Source organism: Symphalangus syndactylus, chromosome 12 (genome assembly GCF_028878055.3).
Source record: "Symphalangus syndactylus isolate Jambi chromosome 12, NHGRI_mSymSyn1-v2.1_pri, whole genome shotgun sequence".
In the NCBI taxonomy this organism is placed as follows: Eukaryota; Metazoa; Chordata; class Mammalia; order Primates; family Hylobatidae; genus Symphalangus; species Symphalangus syndactylus.
The window spans coordinates 136,078,291-136,097,737 of record NC_072441.2 but is presented as its reverse complement, the minus strand read 5'-3'; the positions used below and the strand labels follow the sequence as shown (position 1 = coordinate 136,097,737).

General features: G+C 50.9%; 1 protein-coding gene across 8 annotated transcripts in view; it reads right to left on the bottom strand.

Moving 5' to 3' along the window:
* Positions 1 to 19,447, bottom strand: part of HIVEP3 (HIVEP zinc finger 3) — a 527,761-nt gene that overhangs the window by 59,690 nt on the left and 448,624 nt on the right. For all 8 annotated transcript variants that reach the window (XM_063625158.1, XM_063625161.1, XM_055255397.2 and 5 more), the window contains 2 exons: positions 12,062 to 17,643; positions 7,866 to 8,011 (listed from right to left, as the gene is read on the bottom strand). In XM_063625158.1, coding sequence (XP_063481228.1) covers positions 7,866 to 8,011; positions 12,062 to 17,122 — 5,207 coding nt within the window. In that variant the 5' untranslated portion in view covers positions 17,123 to 17,643. The remainder of the gene's footprint in view (positions 1 to 7,865; positions 8,012 to 12,061; positions 17,644 to 19,447) is intronic.

The following is a 19,447-nucleotide window of genomic DNA, read 5'->3' as shown; positions in this document are numbered from 1 at the left end:
CCCTTTCTGGCATTATGTATTTCACTTTTACCTTGAACACCTGCAGAGAAGAATGGTCTGCAAGGAAGAGTCCTTGGCTCCCAACCCCAGAGCCTGCCCCATAACACAGGCCATCGACTTCACCTTTCCCAGACCAAGCCTGCCTTCAGGCTGATGGATGGGTTCTCACTGGCCTGGTTTGGCTTTGACTGTGTCCTTGATCCTTCCTGAGACCCAGAGTCTCAATTCTGTTCCCAGATTCTAAGAGCTGCAGAGTTCAGGGACCTGCCCTCTCACCCAAGGTCTCAGTGAATTCTGAGCACATTGGAGGAAGATTCCTTCATTTAATAGATATTCCCCGGCACTGCTCATGTGCCAGGCAGTATTCTCAGCACTGGAGACACAGCAATGAACAAAACATAGTTCCTGCCCTCTCACAGAGCTCACAGTCTGGTGGAGGAAACAGAAGCACACTAGTAAATACCTGGAGAAAAATAAAGCAGGAAAGGAAGAGGGTAAGAAGTGCCACGGAGTGTGCAAACTCATCATGGGTAGTGTGGGAAGGCTTCACTGAAGGGTGATGGAGGGAAGTGAGGGGGCCATGGGAGTCTCTGGAAAAAGGGCTCCAGGCAGAGAGCACAGCAAGTGCAAAGGCCCTGGGGCAGAAGCTTGTCTTACAAAGAGCAGAGCTTGGCCAAAGCCCAGGGAGCAGGGCGAGAGCCACAGGCAGAGGTCAGGGAGGAGCTGGAGCCGGCACATGCAGGCCCGTGAGGGCTTCGGGGAACACAGCATAGGAGCGGCAGGGTGTGTGTGTGGACCTTAACAGGATCACTCTTGTTGGGCTGAGAATGGACCACAGTGGGGAAGGTGGGAGGAGGAGACTGTAGGACATTGTGATCACCCAGGTGTGAGCTACCAGTGGCTTGACCCAGAGGTGGGGAAAAATGAGCAGATTCAAGATACGGTTTCAGGGCCAAGCTGCCAGGGTTTGCTAACGATGTGAGACAGAGTGGCTTTCGGTCCAAGCAACTAGAAAAATGAAACTGCCTATGCAGAATGTCCATCTTGCTTAACTGAATGAGTGACTTTGCCGCTCTCCTTCAGAAGATGCCTTTCCCCACTGATATGGTTTGGATCTGTATCTTTGACCAAATCTCACGTCAAATTGTAATCCCCAGTAATGGAGACGGGGCCTGGTGGGAGGTGACTGGATCACGGGGGCAGTGTCTTATGGTTTAACACCATCCCCTCTCCATGCTGTCGTCACTATAGTGAGTTCCGAGATCTGGTTGTGTAAAAATTGTGTGGCACCTCCCTCCCGCTCTTGCTCCTGCTCCAGTCATATAAGACGCACCTGCTTCCCCTTCACCTCCTGCCATGATTGAAAGTTTCCTGAGGCCTCCCCAGAAGCCGAGCATATGCCAGGAGCATGCTTCCTGTATAGCCTGCAGAACCATGAGCCAATTAAACCTCTTTTCTTTATAAATTACCCAGTCTTAAGTATTTCTTTATAGCCATGCAAGAATTGACTAATATACCCATATTTGACCACTTAAAAGACTTTAAAGAGATACGCAGCAAGTGTGGGTAATGGGCACAGTTTGTCTGCCTATGTTATACATTTCCCAACCTCCACGCCACCAACCCTCCTGTGGTATGTGGTTTTGCTCCTGTTTAGGTTCTTAGAGTGGTTTACTGACTTTATTTTTTACACACCTATCCAAAAGGCTCCAACTTATTACCATTCATTTAATTCATAGTTTAACCAATTGTTCCCCAATAAATACACAGAGGTAACACATATTCCCAAAGACATAATTCTAAATCTGGAGTTCACAGCAAAATGGGACTAGGCACAGCAGATGATTAGGCTGAAAATTATGCTACACTTCTGGGTTTCAAAGTCCAAGAAGAAACGGATTTGTAAAAAACTATTAGAAAAGAAAATAATCTTTAGATTTTTTAAAACGAACACTATTCTCTCCAAGCTACTATTTCATGAAACACACAGGCATGTGTGCACATGCACAGGCACACACACACTTGAAAATGTACAAATGCGCTGTCACAAAAACATGTGTTGCGTACACTGCATGAACTCTTAAGAGTTGGATAAAAATTAATTCAACTATAGGAATAAATGAGATAGAAAAGTACATTCGTTAAAAATGTAACCCCTTCAACTGGAATAATAATGAATTAAATAAACTTTTAAAATAATTTCTTTAAGGAACGTCAAAGAGGCCTGAGTCACAGTTCTTCAGTATGCGCTGTGCTGTGGACAAAGGGTGGGTTCACTGATGTGCAGGTGGACTGCCTCCCAGATACGAAGTTGGATGCATGACCCGGAGTTCAGGGGAGAAGTCATTGGAGATAGGGGTCTGAGTGTCATCAACTGTAGATGGTGTATAGATCACACTGGGACTGAGTTTAGAGGAAGAGCACGGAGCCTGGGGCTGGGCCACATGGAGCCCTAATGTTCAGAGATCAGGCAATGATGGGACTCACTGAAGATGGTGAGAAAGTGCAACCAGTCAAGGAAGAGGAGGATCAAGAAAGAAGGTGATATGGTTTGTCTGTGTCCCCACCCAAAATCTCATTTGAATTGTAATCCCTATAATCCCCATGTGTGAAGGGAGAGACCAGGTGGAGGAATTGAATCATGGGGGCAGTTTCCTCTATGCCATTCTGCTGACAGTGCATGAGTTCTCATGAGACCTAATGGCTTCATAAGCATTTGGTAGTTCCTCCTGCATGCATTTTTCCTTTCTGTCACCTTGCGAAGAAGGTGCCTTGCTTTCCCTTCACCTTCCACCATGATTGTAAGTTTCCTGAGGTCCCTCCAGCCATGTGAATGAGTCGATTAAACCTCTTTTCTTTATAAATTACCCAGTCTTGGGCAGTTCTTTATAGCAGTGTGAAAACAGACTAATACAGGCAGTATCCAGGAAACCAAGAGGACAAAGTCCTGCATGGACGAGCAAAGGATTGACTGTGTCAAATGCTACCGATGGCTCAGGAAAGAATAGAAGTGAGAACTGACTACTGACTTCTGCAAGGTGAGGATCATCACTGACTTGGATAAGAGCAGCTTCTGAGGCATGAGGAGCCCAAAGGCCCATCTTGAATAGGTCTGAGAGAAGCCAGGAGGAAAGATACAGAGGTGAGCAACACGGTCAACTTCTTATGGAGTTTTTCTTTAAAGGAAACAGAGAAATCTGGCAATATGGCCCTTCAGCCAAAGTGTTTTTAAGGTGGAAAACTTAAGTCTGGGTATGCTCATTTGAATGGTCCAGGAGAGTGGCAATGGCTGGAGTGAGGTACTGGGGTAGGTGAGGTGGGATGGAAGCCAATGCCCTCCCATAGGAGGTGCAGCAGCTGAGTCCTGCAGCAGGCAGGGTCTGGCATGGACTCCTGGGATCTCACCATCTGAACTTATCATGCCCTTCGGACCTAAGCCCCAACAACACACCACCCAACTGGGCTTGGTCAGCCAGGTGGTTCCTATCAATTCCAGTCTCTTCCTCTTCCATGTAAGCCCATTGGGCTGAATTCCCAGGTTTCCTTGCAACGAGTGAACTTGAGTTAAGACAATATAGTCATTACTCTCAAGGAACAATATAACTTTGTGTGTGTGAAAACAACACTGCTTAACAAAAAGCCATTCTAAACCACCAAGGCAAATGCACGGGTGCTGGGTGAGAGAGCCATCACATCCCTGATGGGCACTCCCAGGGGCTGCCTGGAAAATTCGGGCTTTGTTCAGGTGTGGAAGTGATGGGGAATGCAGAGGGGACCATGTGCCAGGAAAATAGTGCAATAAACAGAGACTGATGCATTGTGTGTGCAAAGCATTACCCCAGGACCCAAGTCAAGAAGGGACTTGGGAGGAGACAGAAATGGATCTTATCACCAGGGTTATGACAGAAGTAACACAAAGAACTACAGAGTGTGGAGGGATTTGGGAGGCTTGTTAGAGGAGCAGGGCTGAGTACTGGCTTTAGAAGGCTGGGTAGGATTTGGCAATGGCAGGGCCCAGCAGGCAGCAAAAGGTGAAGGGCAATAGAAGCAGGTCAGATTCTGAGGCCAGCACTCACAGGCTGAGTTTAAACTGGATCCTGTAGGTGAGGCAGCCACAGATGGCTCTGGAGAAAAGCATGACACAGGCAGAATCATGTTTAGTGATGCTCAGTGGCACCAACATTGGAGTTCTAGAGATAAGTGACCAGAGCAGTGGCAGAGGGAGTAAAGAGACCACAATGAGTCACTGACTACTTCATGCAGACACCAGGATCGGGGGACTAACTGGAAAGGGGGAGAAGGTGTCCAAGACAATGTTAAGGTTCTGAGTGTGAAGGGCTGGGTGTGTCACTTGAGGTCTGGATGTGGAAGGAGATGCTGCTGGTGGGAAGTGGAAGGCTTGGTTTGCACATGCTAAGTGCATGTGAGGTGTTGTGAGTTTCCCAGGCAAAAATGCTCAGGAGGCATCAAAACCAGTGTCTGCAGTTCAGGCGTGAGGTCCTGGCTGGAGACCCAAATGTAGCAATGTCGGCACAGAGATGAGGCTTGGAGCTAAGGAGATGGGTGATGCCAGCAAGGGAGAATGCTCAAGCCAAGAGGAAGTGAGTCTCACTGATCAGGTACGGGAGCTGCCATCACACCTGTAGCAGGTAGACTGCTGGGCAGCATACCCTTCCTCTCCACTTGTCTGGGTGTCGCCCACCCTTCCAGGGCCTGGCCCCACCCACCCACTCTGGGAAGCCCTCTCTGGCTATTCCATCCCCCAGGCATCCTTCCTTTGCTGTGAGCTTCTCAGCCCTGGCCATCCCCACCTTAGCAGTGGGTCTTGTGTTGCCACCTTGGTGTAGTCCCCAAGCACCTTGAGGGCAGGATGACAGTTAACCCCCATGGGCCACTGCATTTTCTGGCACAGAGCACCCAAAAGGCACTGATTAAATAGATCCTCCTCCCTGATGAATTAATAAATTGATCAGTCACTGAAATGGAGGTCAAGAAAGAAATTAAGGCGAGTTTAATTAGAGATGAAAAGACTCACGGATGTTGGACTCATATAGCATCTACTCTTTTGTGTCTGGCTTACTGATTCATGATGAACTAGGTCTACATGTATCAACATGGATGCATGTCAAAAACACGGTTGAGTAAACATAACAAGTTACAGATGTATGTTGAACCAATTTGAATAGTCACGAGCACTATATCTACCAGATATTTCAGGTTCTCCCAAGCACACGGTAGGAATGCACTTCTCTACTCCCATGGAGCTAGGTGAGGCCATGTGACTTGCTTTGGCCATTTAAATGTGAGCAGAAGCTTCTGGGTGGAACCATTGTTTTCTTCTTCGTCTCTCAGCCTCTACAGGCCTGGATCTAAGGAACAGAGCTCCATGGCAGACCCTTCTCAAATGTGTACAGGAGTGAAATACACATGTTTGTTGTATTACAAAAGAAAGAAAAAAATAAAAGGAAGAACTGAGTCTAAGGCAAAACTGTGGGATTGCAGAGGAGTGTGCCCAGTGATTCTGGGTGGGGGCATCCTTGGTGATTTGGGGGAACAAGAGGTTGTAAGGTTGGTGGAATGGAAAGTCAGTATCTCCCGCCCCGTCCCTGAAATGCCGGAAGTGTCCTAGGTTATGCGGCAACCAAAATGCCCTCCCTGTCCTTCACCATTTCCAAACACTCTGGGGGGTGATGCCAGCCCCAAGAGAACCATGAATTTAGAAGAATCACCAGAAGTGAGAGTGGGAGGCACGGTCCCAGCTTGAGACAGCCAGGCTGGGGGAGGAAAGGATCTGATACTATAATCAGTTCCATCCGTGCTCAAATAGCATGTGACAAATTGAAACGGAGAGGATACCTTCCACAGCTGACAGAATAGAGTGGGACTGTCCCGGATGGAGATTGATGAAATGGATATACTAGTAGTAAAATGCACCAATGTCTATTTTTTTTTTTTGAGCAGCTATGAACTATAGCCTTCATATGGGGTCTCACAAGGTCCTCTGAAAATCCCACATGTTATTTCCCCCCTTTTACAAATGTTATTCTCCCCCTTTTTACAAATAAGGAAATTGAGGGCGGGAGAGCTGGGGGGCTAGTCTCAGGCAGAACAGAGGTAAGTGGGGGCAGAGACGACAGAACTCAACAGAGAGGAGGATTCTGAAGCAGAGCAGGTGGGACTAAGTGAAGGCCTGGAAGGAGGTGGAGAGGGAGTAGGACCTATGCCGGCTGGAGGAAGAGGAGAAGGGGACTCGTGGGTGATCTTCCCCCTCCTTCAGCCGATGCAGACCGTGTAGGTAGAGACATCCAGCAGGGAGCCGGGCGGGGAGTGGCTCTTGCCAGCTGCCTTTCTGGAGGCTCAGGCTTCCCGAGGTCACAGAGCACCTGCCTCTCAGGGAAGATTCGAACCTCCGCAGGCACACACGGAATGCTGCTGGGGCAAGCTCCTGGGACACCATGAAACACTCAGCAGCCCTCCCACAGAGAACTTCTGAAGCAAGAAGGAAGAGGGCCAGTCGCTGTGAGCAGGTGCTTCATCAATCCTGCCTCTGCGTGGCCTCTAAGGGATCCAGTGGCATGAGAACACAGAGACACACGAGGGCGCTCTAACCAAACAGCAGGCGGACCCCCGTCCATCCCCACGCGGAAAGAGGGTTGGCATTTTCGAAGACCTTTGGTCCAGTGTTTCTTCAATGCAGCTGCTATTGGTATTTTAGGCGGTAGGTTTCAGGGGCATTTGCTACCCCTGGCCCCCTTCCCACCACTGACTACCCGGCTCCCCACATTTCCAAGCACCCTCTCTCCTGAGAGCCCCTGCTGGTCAGTGCCACCAGAAGATGCCAACTGGTGGCCCTGGGGAGGGTGGCAGTCTCTGTTGTCCCCCAACCTTATGGAGGACTCCCGTGCCTCCCATGCCGACCCTGTGAGTTAGGCGCTTGCAGGTGCTAGAGGATCAGAGGCCCCCGCTGACAGCCGTGTTGGCCCCGGCTCACGGGGACTGTCCTGCACAGGAAGCACATTTTCCTCTACGTTGTTGTCCTTAAGGGCTGTGCAGGACCAGGCCACCCTGATCACACCAGGGACACAGACACAGGACCCTGAGACAGACGCCACAGGACCTGCTCACAGACACCCATATCCCAGGAAGCAAACATGTGGCCACACAAAACACAGCTGGCACAAAACTTCCACAAAGCACGTCTGAAACAAGGCACCCTTCCAGAGCCCAGACAGTCCCTGAAGCTGTGAGCTCTGAAACGTTTAGACCATTGGTTTCCCAAAGTCAAGCATCAAAGGTGAATAACTACAAATGAGATTCAAAATATTCACCAATCATTGAGCCTTGGGCCCCAGCCAGTCAGGATGGGGACCAGTGGAAACACCTGGTACATACAGTGTGCAATCAGCCCTGCAAACAGCCTAGTCGGCTGAGCCCAAGTGCCCCGTGGGAAACCAGACATGCCAAGATGGCCATTGGGCAGTACAGAGGTGACTTTTGGAGAATACATGTCAAGAGAGACAGAAGTCTGGACATTTGCTGGGATACTGGGATGGCAACTCCAATGCAGGAACTAGAAACCTGGCCAGGATCTGAGAAAATGAAGGGCTGGAGAAAGACCCAGACCCCTCCAGATCCTCAACAAATACCCAGCATCACCCATCCCCACCAAGAAGCCCCATGGCATTCTTAAACAGAGGGGACTGAGAGTCCCAGGAAGGTGATGTCTGCTGAAAGGCATCGCTGGGACCACAGGGCACCTGTGGGCAGAGCCCTTGCCAACTGAGCCACTGCTGCCCGTGAACACTGATGGGCGCCAGCTCTTATTCCACGGGAGGCAGACGATGAAAACCAAACATGAGTCTTACCCTCCTTCGAAGATTTTGATCCTCGCCGGCTCCCCTCTCTGGGAGGCAGGAGCATCCTCCTCCGGCTCCCCTCTCCTCTCTTCTTCCTTCTCCACTCTAGCTAGATCTTTCTGGCCTTCCGGGGAAACCAGCGAAGGGAGGTGAACCTGGCCCACCGCGGGAATGACAAAATCATTGCTGGTTAAAAGTGTGTCCTCAGCCACGAATGCAATGCTAATAATCATGCCTTACACGGTACTGCACAAGTACATATATGCAATCTTCACACTCCCCCATGAAGAGGTGCTATTAGCTCCACTTTACAGAATTAAGGAAACTGATCCCCAGAGAGAAGTCCCTTATCCAAGGCCATGCCATTAGTTGGTGTTACAGCTGGAACCCTGTCTCTTTCAGGTTAACCTCCCGTAAGACCTGTGTTTGTTCTCCGTCTTTTACACTAGTCTGGGAACTCCGGGGGACAGGTCCCCAGCTTGGTCTCCTTGGGCACCCCAGAACCCCACACAGGGTCTGTCTCAGAGAAGATGCTTAAATAATGTTGAACACATGAACAAAGGCTCCACTCTGCCTTTGGAGATAAACTGGTCCAGTTCTTGTTTATAGATCAGAAAGCTAAGGTCACCCAGCGAGTTAAGGGCAGAGCTGGGAGCAGAGCACAGATCTATTGCTTCCAGGATCTTGGCCCTCCTGAGCTAGTAGCAAAGGCCAGGAGCTGGGCTGAGGACCCTGACCAGCAGGACGTCCCCAGTTCCACCATAGAGACAGGCACAGAGAGACTGTGCAGACTCTGGGCTGTTAGTCCTGCAGGACCCACCCTCTTTACAGAGCCATGCCTCAGTGATGAGAGCTGGCTTAAGGGGAAGGCTGGCATTGGCCTCGTGCTTCCTAGACATCTTCCACTATCCCAAGGACATGCCCTCTAAACGCTGCAGTGTTGTCAGGGGGTGGGTGCACTCTTGCCTAGGGAGCAGAAATGCTGTGCTTAGGGCGGGGGCTGGGAGTGAGAATTTCCTCCTACTTCATGCCACTGTCATTAAGGTCATGAAAAACCATGCTGTTTCCAGCCAGTGAATGAAGCAACCACATTTCCTGATGCTGGGGCAATCTAAGAATGGCAGCCCCCTTTGCCAGCCACCACACCTGCCCCCACAAGGACAGCATGGGGCTAGGTAGAAAGGTGCCTGGCTGGGAATCGGGGAATCTGAGTTCCAGCACCAGAGAGGCCATGGCACACTGAGCTGCCGTTTGGTGGATGACTTCACCTCTCTGGGCCTCAGAGTCTGAGGGGATTTAGACCATCTTGAAGATCAACTCCAGGGCAACTTCTGTGACTCAGTGACCACCAAATAATCTCTTCAGATTTGGAGGAGGGGAGTGGAAACTGAGCAAGCTCTGGACTGCCGCTTTGGCAGAAGGCAGCTAGTTTTCTGCAATACCCTTGGGTTTCCAGAGCCTACCATTTCCATTCCACCCCAGCCTGAGATCTAGACTGTCCATGGAATGACCAAGGTGCCTCCCACAGGCAAACAGACTACTTCTCCCTCACAGCCTGCCATGATATCTGGGCCACACTGGAGGAGGCTGGTTTGGGTGGCAGTGTACCACTTTCCCAGGAAACACAGTGTTGGAATTGAGCAGGGACCAGGGATCCATTTTAGCTTTTGATGACAACAATATGAATAAGTACAGCTAAAAATACTTACTCAGTGCCAGTGTGGCATACACTGTTCTAAGCACACTCTGCATGTCTTAACTCATTTAATTATCTCCACAGTCCTGTGAGCTAAGTGTTATTATTATCCCTGTTTTACAGAGGATGACACCAAGGCTCAGAGAGGTTAAGATATTGGCCCAAGGTCACATAGCTAGTAGGTAAGGTAGTGGGATTCAAACCTGGGCAACTTGGCACCTGAGTCCTTGTTCTTAATCACTTTGTGACAGTGCTGTGTTGTTGTCAAAATGATTCCCAAGGAGGAAAAAGGAAAGAATGTGGCTACAAAGTGGACTCTTAATAAGCTGGGGTTTCTCCAGGGTTTATACGTGGAAGAAAATATCTATGACCAAACAAAAACATCATGGGGTGTCCTAGACCTGCATGAAGATGGTTTGGAAGAGCTTCAAAACGCTAAGATAGACCTAAGGACCTTTTCAGAACTACTAACAGAGAATAGAAGCCACAAGCTGACAAATGTCAGCTCAGTACAATAAAGAACCTTCTTAGAGCACTGTCCAAAGATGGATTGGACTGCATCATGAGATGGTGAGTTCCTCTTGCTGGAAGTATGCAAGCAGAGACCAGAGAGAAGTGTAGTTGCATGAAGGCCTTAAGCCACAGACCATGTGGTTATACTAATGTACCAGATTGGTGCAATTCTGGAAGGAAACATGCCAGTGAACCAAACAGAATATTCCAAGAAAAAGTTCGCAGGTTTTAGGAGCATTATAAATAAATAATTGCCGAATCCAAATTAACACTTCCTTTCTCTTAAATGGCCTGTAACATTTTCAGTCAGTAAAAACTAGAAGCAGCTTAGGTAATTCAAAAGGGCATTGGGTAAAATCTAGTTCTGATCTAGGCTCTGCCATTTTCTGTGTGGCCTTGTGAAAGTTACTTAGCCTCTCTGTGTTTTGGTCTCCTCATCTATGAAATGGTGATATTGTACCCTAACTTTCAAGTTGGTTGTGAGGAGAAAAGTAACATTTAGCATAGTACTTGGTACATAATAGGTACCCCAAAAGTTAGCAGTATGAATAATTATAACAGCATCTTGGGAGTAGCCACAGCTAGTAAGAGACGCTGAAGAGGAAATTAGCATGACATTAACACAAAAGTGGAAATGTTGGTCAGGGATGTCTGTAGACTGACAAAGACATCTAGGGAATAAATCTGGAAAACAGCTCTGTGAAGAACATCCAGTCAAGCTAAGGACAAATTCAATGCACAAAGTTCACTCAATGACAAAAGGGGAAGATATGAGAGCATGGGAAATTATAGAACATAGTTTTGCTCACTTATCTACAATATGAATTTAGTTTGGGGAATTTAGACCTAATTTGGTCACGGCTTCTGGTCTGAAGACACACTAATGAACATTTTTTAATTTGCAGTCATCTTTTAAGATTTTCTCTCCTCAAATAATTAAAAGAAGAAAAATAGACTCTTTGGAGTCAGATAGGTCTGGGTTCAAATTCTGGGTTTGTTCAACATTTGCCAGATGACCTTGACCTTTCTCAGACTCTGACCCTCAGTTCCCTAAGCTATAGAAGGGAGATGGTTATGTTACTTCAGAGGTGGAGGCGAGCAGTGACTAGATTCAAGGGCCCAACACCGTGCCTGGCACCATGAGGCTGCTCAATAAACAAGACCAGCTGTTATTCCACAAATGCCAAGTCAGCATAATCCAAATCCCCAGGCTGGTCTTGTCAGGGTATGGTGGTGGCTTTTATCTGAAGTTTGAAATTATTGAATTTCAAACTTGCTGAGCTTTCAGGGGACCAGTTCATTTTATAGCTCCTGATGTAGCCTCAGATCAAAGGCAATGAAAGAGTAAACATTAGGGTTTCTTGACCACAGAGCACAGATAGGTCAAACTGTGAGTGGCATTGCCATCCACTGGTAAGGAGGGATACTGCAGCGCAGCTCCATTTGCTGTCTTACTCCCAGAAAAGGAAGAAGGAATATTTCAGGGGTTGTTTGTGCCAAATTCTAGAATCTTGGAAATGGGAAGATTTAAAGTGGTACTAGAGAATGGAAACAGCAGATGTAAGAATTAAGAAAAGCAAGAAAAGACTAACAAGACAAGGGATATCCATATAATGAAGGAGAGGTAAAAAGTTCTAAAATTGCTACAGGCATTCCTGTTAGTCAAGTTTTCCAACTCAGTCTTTTGGAAAATTTCTTTTTTTTCTTACGGAGAATGTATCTTTGATTTTACAACAGAAATTCATGGGAGAGCAGGATAACTTTATGGCTAACTTTACTGAAGTGTATCTATTCCAATGATATGAGGGATACAGTGACAAATAAACTCAATAAACATGTTTCCTTGTAAGGTGACCAGTCTCAGCTTTCAGAGAGGAAATCTGACTACTCATCTGGCTCTAGTTCTGCAACTGGAACCTGAGGATGCAGTGGCTTTAAAAGCTCACCAAGGGCTTTTGCAAATCAGTGATGAGAAGAAAAACAAGGCTGAACTTACCTCTGTCATGCGGGGCTTGCGGGAGCTGGACGGCACAAGCCTTCCTGCCTCAGGATGCGGAGCTGTGGCCATGGTGTATGTCTCTTTGCTCACTTTCTGCTTAGACCTCAGGAGGGACAAAGCAGCTTTAGTGGAAACCCCCGGAAGGTTGGGGTTGTACAAACTTATGCACCAACCAGCGTAAACAGAGGACCTCCTATCTGCATGCTGGATGTGATTTGGCTTAATGTAGTTTAAATAGCACCAACTGACATTAGTGGTTGTGTGGAGGCTGGGGAACTGCAGTACCTTCTTTGAGTCCGTACCTTCTTGTGACTTGGCTGGTCTGGAGGACGTTTCTGACAGAGGCTGAGAGCTGGGAGGTGCCAAGGAGGGGAGATCAGGTTGTTCCTTGGAATCTTCTTTCTTCACGCTCAGTGGGGGCAACCCTCTTCGGTGAGGTTTGCCAGATGGCTGGGGATAGTCCTTCAAAGCTTCTGAGCCTGGGGCTGTCCCATGGGACAATGCAGGGTGAGGGAGGGGAGGAATTTCCTTTGTGTCAGATGGATCTGAGGACAGGCTGGACAGCATTTCTAGCTCCCTCCTGCCTTGGCCCTGGTTGCCTAAGTGGGATTTCTCTGGCCTCTTCCCATCCTTGGTGCTGGTAAGGACCACACTGCATGGTTTTACCAGCTCAAGTTTTTCGTCTGCCTTGGAAGCCTCCTCCTCCTTCACTCTTTTTTGCTGCTGGGTTTCCATGGTAAGTTCAAGGCTGCCAGCTGGTGAAAGGACACGTTTGCTTCCCCCTGCTGTTGATGAACTCCCCTCCAGGCTCAAGACACTCTCTGATGACAGGCAAGTGCCTTTTCTTTCAGGTAATGTCACAGGCACTCTCAGGTATGGAGTTGGGAAAGCTCTGCTTTGCTCTTCACTTAACCCAGAAGGGCCGGGCCCAACCTCATGCACATCTGCACCACACACAGTCGTCCCTTTTGATGAGGGTTCCTCAAACTTGGGAAGTGCCACAGTTGCTGAGCTGCCTTGGGACTGGGTGACCAAGATCTGGGAAAGGGTGGTGTACATTGCGCTCCCATAGGACGGCATATTGGTCTGAACACGGACAGGCACAACCAGGGACACCATGGTGTCTGGACAGGCGGGCAGGGCCAGTGGAGGAGCTGATGTAGGTGCTGAGGAGCTGGCTGGGGGAGCCACAGCGGGTAGCCGGATGTCACTGCTGTACTCTGTGCTGGGGGAGAGGCCAGCACTTCCTGTTGCCAGTGGGGCCAAGCTGGTTTTGATCTGGGGCAGATGGCTTTCCACATCACCAGGGAGCTGAAGTGCAAACTGGGATTGCAGAGGCAGGAAAAACCCAGAAGAGAGTGCTGAAGAGGCCGGGTATGGCATGGGGAGGAAGGAAGAGGGCTGCCGGAAGGGGATGTTGGCTGGGTGAGGCATGAGCTGGGGGAGATGGAGTTGGCCTGGGTGCAGAACAGTAGGCTGGAGAGGAAGCGGTGGGGCTTGAAATAAGGAGGGAGAAAGTGGGGGCATGGAGTATGGTGAGGACAGGAGGCTGGACATGGCCTGGGTGGAGAAGAATTCTGGAGACTGTCCTGGCTCATGCTGCACGAGGTGCTGGAAGGAGAAAAGGGAGACAGGTGGGGGCAGGTACGGCTTCTCATGCAGGGGTGTCTGGGCAACAGGGTGGTGGAACACCTGCAGTGCTTCTGTGTAGGGCACAGTGGGCCCCAGTGGGGGCCTGTCCTGCCCTGGGCCCTTCCCTCCCGGGGGCCCACCATGTGAGGTGGCCGCGGAGGAAATCTGGGACAATGAGCTTTTGGTGGAGGGTTTACTGGATGAGGGCTGTGGTTCTTCGCTCTCCTGTCTTCCCTTGGGGGCAGCCTCCAACTCAGATTCTGGAGGCCTGCTCAGAGAGGCCTGTCTCACCAAGAAGCATTTTCTTCTCTCTGGCGGGGCCACCCGCGCTGGTGGAGCCACTGGGGCTGGAGCAGAAGGGCCTGTCAAGGACAAACTGCCATAGTCAAAGGATTTGCTGCGTGTCTCGGTCATGTGGGCAGAATGGGAAACGTTGGGGCTCTGCTCTGAGGCTGACCTCCGCATCTCTCGGGCATGCGGGTGGTGGCTGGGGACAGTCAACATGTGGGTGCCCAGGGGTTTCGGGCGCGTGTCAGATGAGGGACCAGGGGCCTCGGCTTTCCCATGGTCATCCCTCTCAAATGAGGCTGAGCGGCTCGACCCACTCAGAGAGACACTGCTTTCCTGGCTCGGGCTGCGAGACAGAGGCACAGAGGACTCGAAGCTGGACTCCCCTGATGATTGGGCCATCTCCGCCAGGCGCAGCCTCTTCTTTTTGGGTGGTAGCTTCTCGGCCGGGAGCTGGGCAAGTGTCTGGCTGCGCTGGGGCCACTGGAACTCCTCAGTCTTCTCAGGTTCCTTAGGGGGCGGCTCTGGCTCTGTGTCCGGCCGGTCAGGCTCCTCGGTTACCAGGATCTCAGGAACCTGAATGTTGGGCTGGCGGACCAACTTGGGCTGCAGGGAGTGAGCAGAGCGTCCGTGTGGGGCAGGTGGGGGTGATGGGAACTGGGCCAGAGGCTTGTCTTCCCCTTCCAAGCCACTCGGCTGCTCGAGAGAATCAGATTTCTCAAAGGAGCTGGTGTGCTGGATGACAGAAATTTCTTTGGACGTTGTTCTCCTCTCCTTCCCTGATTCTGAACCAGACCCTGGCTTGGGAGTCCTTGGCTGGAAGCCCGTAGGTCCCTCCAGGGAGGGCACTGATTTACTTGGTTCTGCTGGTGACTTGGTGGACTCCAGGGGAAGGTTCCGAGCAGCATCGGATGGCCCAGGGCTGCCAAACTGACTTTTTGTGGACTCAAAGGCAGGTGGCTCTTCCTCGTCCCCAAGGCTCTTCTCTTTCCTCCTCTTCCTCAGTGGAGTGAGTTCCAGGGTGGTTCCCAGTTTGTAATGCATCATTTGGGACCACGGCTCATGCTCAGTCTGACTCTTTTCGGCTTCTGGAGATGTGTGGGTGCCTGCAGGGATGGGCTTTGCGATCTGAAGCTCTGAGCAGTAGTACTTTTTGTGGGCTTCGTAGTTATCCCTTTTCTTGTACCGAGCACCACATATGTTACATTCATAGATCACCCCTTTTGTTTTCAAACCCTTCTTGGTCTTTTTGGTAAGTTCGCTTTCCTTGGGTTCCACTTCGTCCGAGGGCTTGAAGGCTGTGTCTTTGCTGCTTGGTCCAGGCTCCTCGGAACTGTACTCGCCTCCCAAAGGTAATTCGATTGCCGGCTGGCGCTTCAGCATCCGGGGGTGGGAGGTAAACACGTGACTGCTGCGGCTCAGGGCTTCAGAGTCGGTGATATGGTCATCGAAGGAGTAGCTACCTCGGAAGGGGTGGTGGGGGGTGCTGATAGTGCAGGCGGCAGAAGGCATTGAGTGGCTTCTCAGGAGAGGCACAGGGGGGGCGGTACTGGGCGGGTGCTGGAGGCTCAGCAGTGATTGTTCGGGCTTGGTTTTCTCGCTGTGGGATGACAGGGGCTCCCGATAGAGGCTGGATTTGGGGGACTCCATGCTGCTGCGCCTGGACAGTGAGCTCCGCCTTGGCTTCACGCTGTCGATCTCGCTGGTGTCCACCACGGCCTCGTTGATGGTGATGAGCTTCGTGATGTGCTCGATCACCTGCGTCCGGGGTACAGACAAAGGCACCAGGCTGGGCTTGTCTTCGGTGGACAGGGGCAGGAGGGGCTGGGTGGAGGTGGCTGTCAGCATGGCGGTCCGCTGTCCTATTCGCCCACACTTGCCAAAGATGATCTCAGCATAGGACTTGGCGTTGGTGTTTGGGGGGCTGACCTGCTGCTCTGCACTCTCGGAGCGGGAGAAATAGCCAGACTCAGTACTCCCTTTGCTGCCTGGGTTCAGAAACGCCTGCTCATCGATCACCTTCTTCCTCTCGCTTAAGCGGAGGGCCAGCTTCTGCTTAATCGTGTGGGTGTCTTCAGGTTTATGGCTCAGGGGGTGCTCAGATGAGGGTTCCACAAATGGAGGGGGGTCTTCGAGTGACTGGGCTGTGCTGGACTGGGACAGGGAACAGCGTTCGTGGCTGGAACTGTGGCTCCCAGAGCTGTACAGCCCGCTGGAGAGAAGGGGCTGCTTGGGTCTTGGGGAGAGCTCTGCAGGGTGACCAGAGGTGGCACTAGTCTCCTCTTCAGAATCTGTGCTTTCTCCCTCGGTGGGCTCCTCAAACTCTTCCCCAGGGATCCGCTCCATCTCCAGCCCATGTGGGTACATCTCACCGCCCATGCCTGAGGCCAGGCCTGCTTTGATGCGGTGGGCATGGGACTTCCTGTGCTTGTAGAGGTTACTCTTGGTCTTGAAGGAGAAGCCACAGGGGCCGCAGGGGTAGGGCCTCTCACCTGTGTGTGAGCGAATGTGCTTCTGGAGCACGCTAGGCTTGGCACAGGGCCGGCTGCAGTACTGGCAGATGTACTTGCCTGGCTTCTGGGGCTTCCTCTCCTTCTTGTGTGCCTCTTCTGTGGGCTTCAAGGAGACCTGGGAAGGACGAGGCACAAAGACTTTGGGGACGCCAGGAAGGTCCTCGGGGGGAATGATGGAAGCGTGGGAAGGAAGGAGCTGGCTCTGAGGATGGAGCCCAGGGGCCACGAAGGAGCCAGAGGGCCCAGGTCTCATGGGGTCAACCAGTTGCCATGTGGACCCCTCCAGGAGATGCTCAGGTTTGCCGGGCGACATGAATGCTGGTGTCAGAGGGTGCTGTGGAAGCTGTGAGATGTGGACGGATGCTTCGATGGGGGGCCTTTTGGGGGGCTTCTGCTGCTGGCCTGTTTTCTCCTGAGAGCCTTCCCTAAGAACTGATGAGGGGCCCGGGAAGGGCTGCGGGGCTAGGAGCTCTTGGGCGGGGCTCTCTTGGGTGGCAGCTGTGCTGCTGCCTGGGTATGGGACGCTGGAAGAAACACTGGTTTGAATGGCCTCTCCTTTGGTCAGCCGCTTCCGGGGACTTCCCTCAGCCTTCTTGGTGCCCTTGACACTTTGTTCAGGATCCATGACCTTCACAAAGACTTCAGATGCTATTCAGGGAGAGTCAGGGCAGGCTGCATTTACGAATAATCCCAGTGTCCCAAGGAGGTGTCCAGCTTTGGCCACATTGGTCAAGAGCTGCAGAAGCCAAACCCAAGACGGCTTTGGGAGTTTTTTGCAAGTGTCACTGGCTGTGAGTGGACTCGGAGCAGGTCATCAGGGCCCAAGCTATTCTATTGGTGAGGCATGGCCCTCTACTTTGCAGACAGAAAACGCACCAGCACTTTCTGCCTGAATGTCTGTCGGGAAAACGTCATGAAGGATGTCAGTATTGCCATTGTATTGTTTCAGCTGGCAGTGGCAGGTGGCCCCCACGAGTCCCCTGTGTGCTATGCGAACGGTTGAAGGTTGGAGACATCTGTGTCCACGGCCCAGTCATCCCTGGTCCTGGCACAAGATATGCCACGCTGGATGCTGGGGGTGGCTCTTCTCCCCTTTAGTTCTGCGTTGGAGATCAACGGCCTCAGAGTAGAAATCACGCTCTTCGTCTGTGTGATAGATGTACACACACAGAAATACACACACACAAAAGAGAAGACAGAGTTACTGGGACTCATGCACAGCCTGGGCAGCCCAGACTCGGTGCCACACCTGGCTGAGACCCCTCAAAAGTTAACCAGGGAAACTCGACCAGAACCACAGGCTCCAGCTCCACATGCCCAAGCCCTGCAATTCTTTCCTCACCCGCTCCCACGTCAGTGTTGGGTGATCTGAATGCCAATGTGTTTCTGAGGACTGTGGCCATGTGGGATGTTGAGAACAGAAGGCAAAGTGGGCTCTGGGAACTGCGGGGCGGTTCGGGACAGAAGGCCTGGGATCTCATCTCTGTTTTGTGATCCACTCTGAGTGGGTCTGAGCTCTCTAAGCCTCAGTTGCCTCATCGATAAAATAGATAACAAATCCTGCCTCGACTGTGCCTCGGAGCTGCAGTGGGCCCAGTGAGACTGGAGATGCAGATGCTGCTGGGTGAACTCTGGATGGGGCCGTGGCTGGTGCAGGAGGGAAGTGCCTGTGGGTTATTCAGGGGTGAGTTTTCCAAGGGGTAGATTTTTCTCAGGTTAGTTTTTCTCTCTGGTCCTGGGTTCTGAAAGTGTCCATGAGGGACAACATTCACTGCTTTTTACCCCCTTGCTAACCTACGCCCCAGCCCATGTTTGAAGATAAAACTGCAAACTACTGCCACAGCCTGTGAGAACTTACAATCTGACACAGCTGTGACCATTTGCTTGATCCAAGCAATTGCCAGGAGGATCATTCTGGGAGGTTCCTCTGGCTTTGCAGCCTTTCCTTGTCCAGTCAGTGCCCCGGGGATGCCATGGAAGTATGGGGATCATTGCCCTCAAGTGGAGGAGCCAAGTCGGTTTGCGTGGAGCCCCAAGTGTGTGCCTCCTCCTAGGGCCAGCTGCAAGCTGGGCAGTCTAAGCTTCCTGGGCTCCGGTGCATCCTCAGGGCCCTCCTCCCCAGGAGCAGGGCTGGAATCCCAAGGCTGGAGTCACCATGGACTCCAACTCACCCAACCACCTGACTTTGGACATCAGGAAGGTGGCTTACTGAAGGTCCCATGTTGCTAACAGGCAGTGTTGCCACCTGGACCCAGGCCTCCCATGGCCAGAGTTTGTTCCCCAGCCCCTTCTCAGGTGTCCATCCCCTGGCATCCCCTGGCGAGGCCCTGGCTGAGTGATGAGCATCTCTGTGCTTCCTTTTTCTCCTGTGAGCATGCCCTACCCCCAGCATCCTGCCCTCAGGCTCCCCTCATGCCCACACTCTGCTTTTCACTAGGTGTGTGATGATACAGACTTGAAAATTCCACTTACTACATTTTTGCAGGTGCTCAGAAGATGAACAAGTCTTTAAGACTCAAATAATTGTCTCTTAAAGGGCAGGGCCCTCGGACACTGTGATATGCTTTGGAGGAACAGGTGATTTGATCTTTTAGCTAAAAAGCATATCCTCTAAGTTCACTCCTTTTGTGTTCCTTTTCTACTTGGTGCTACAAAGAATTCAAAGTAACTATAACAAAACCATATTTATAGAAGAATGACAAACTATAAATATGAGAAAATTATAAATAAGAATAACAAATCAGAAGAAAATGGAAATAAGGCAAAAAGTCAGGATTGGTGGGATAAAAAGAATACTGCTATACCAATAATAAGGACTTATGGTGTTTCTATAATTCAGCTATGCATTTGTATATGAGCTTCCTGGCAGCCAAGGAGAAAAGGGAGATTTGGTCCATTACGGAGTCTTATAGCCAGAGAGAAGGAACATCTAAGTTTCTTGCAAAACTTT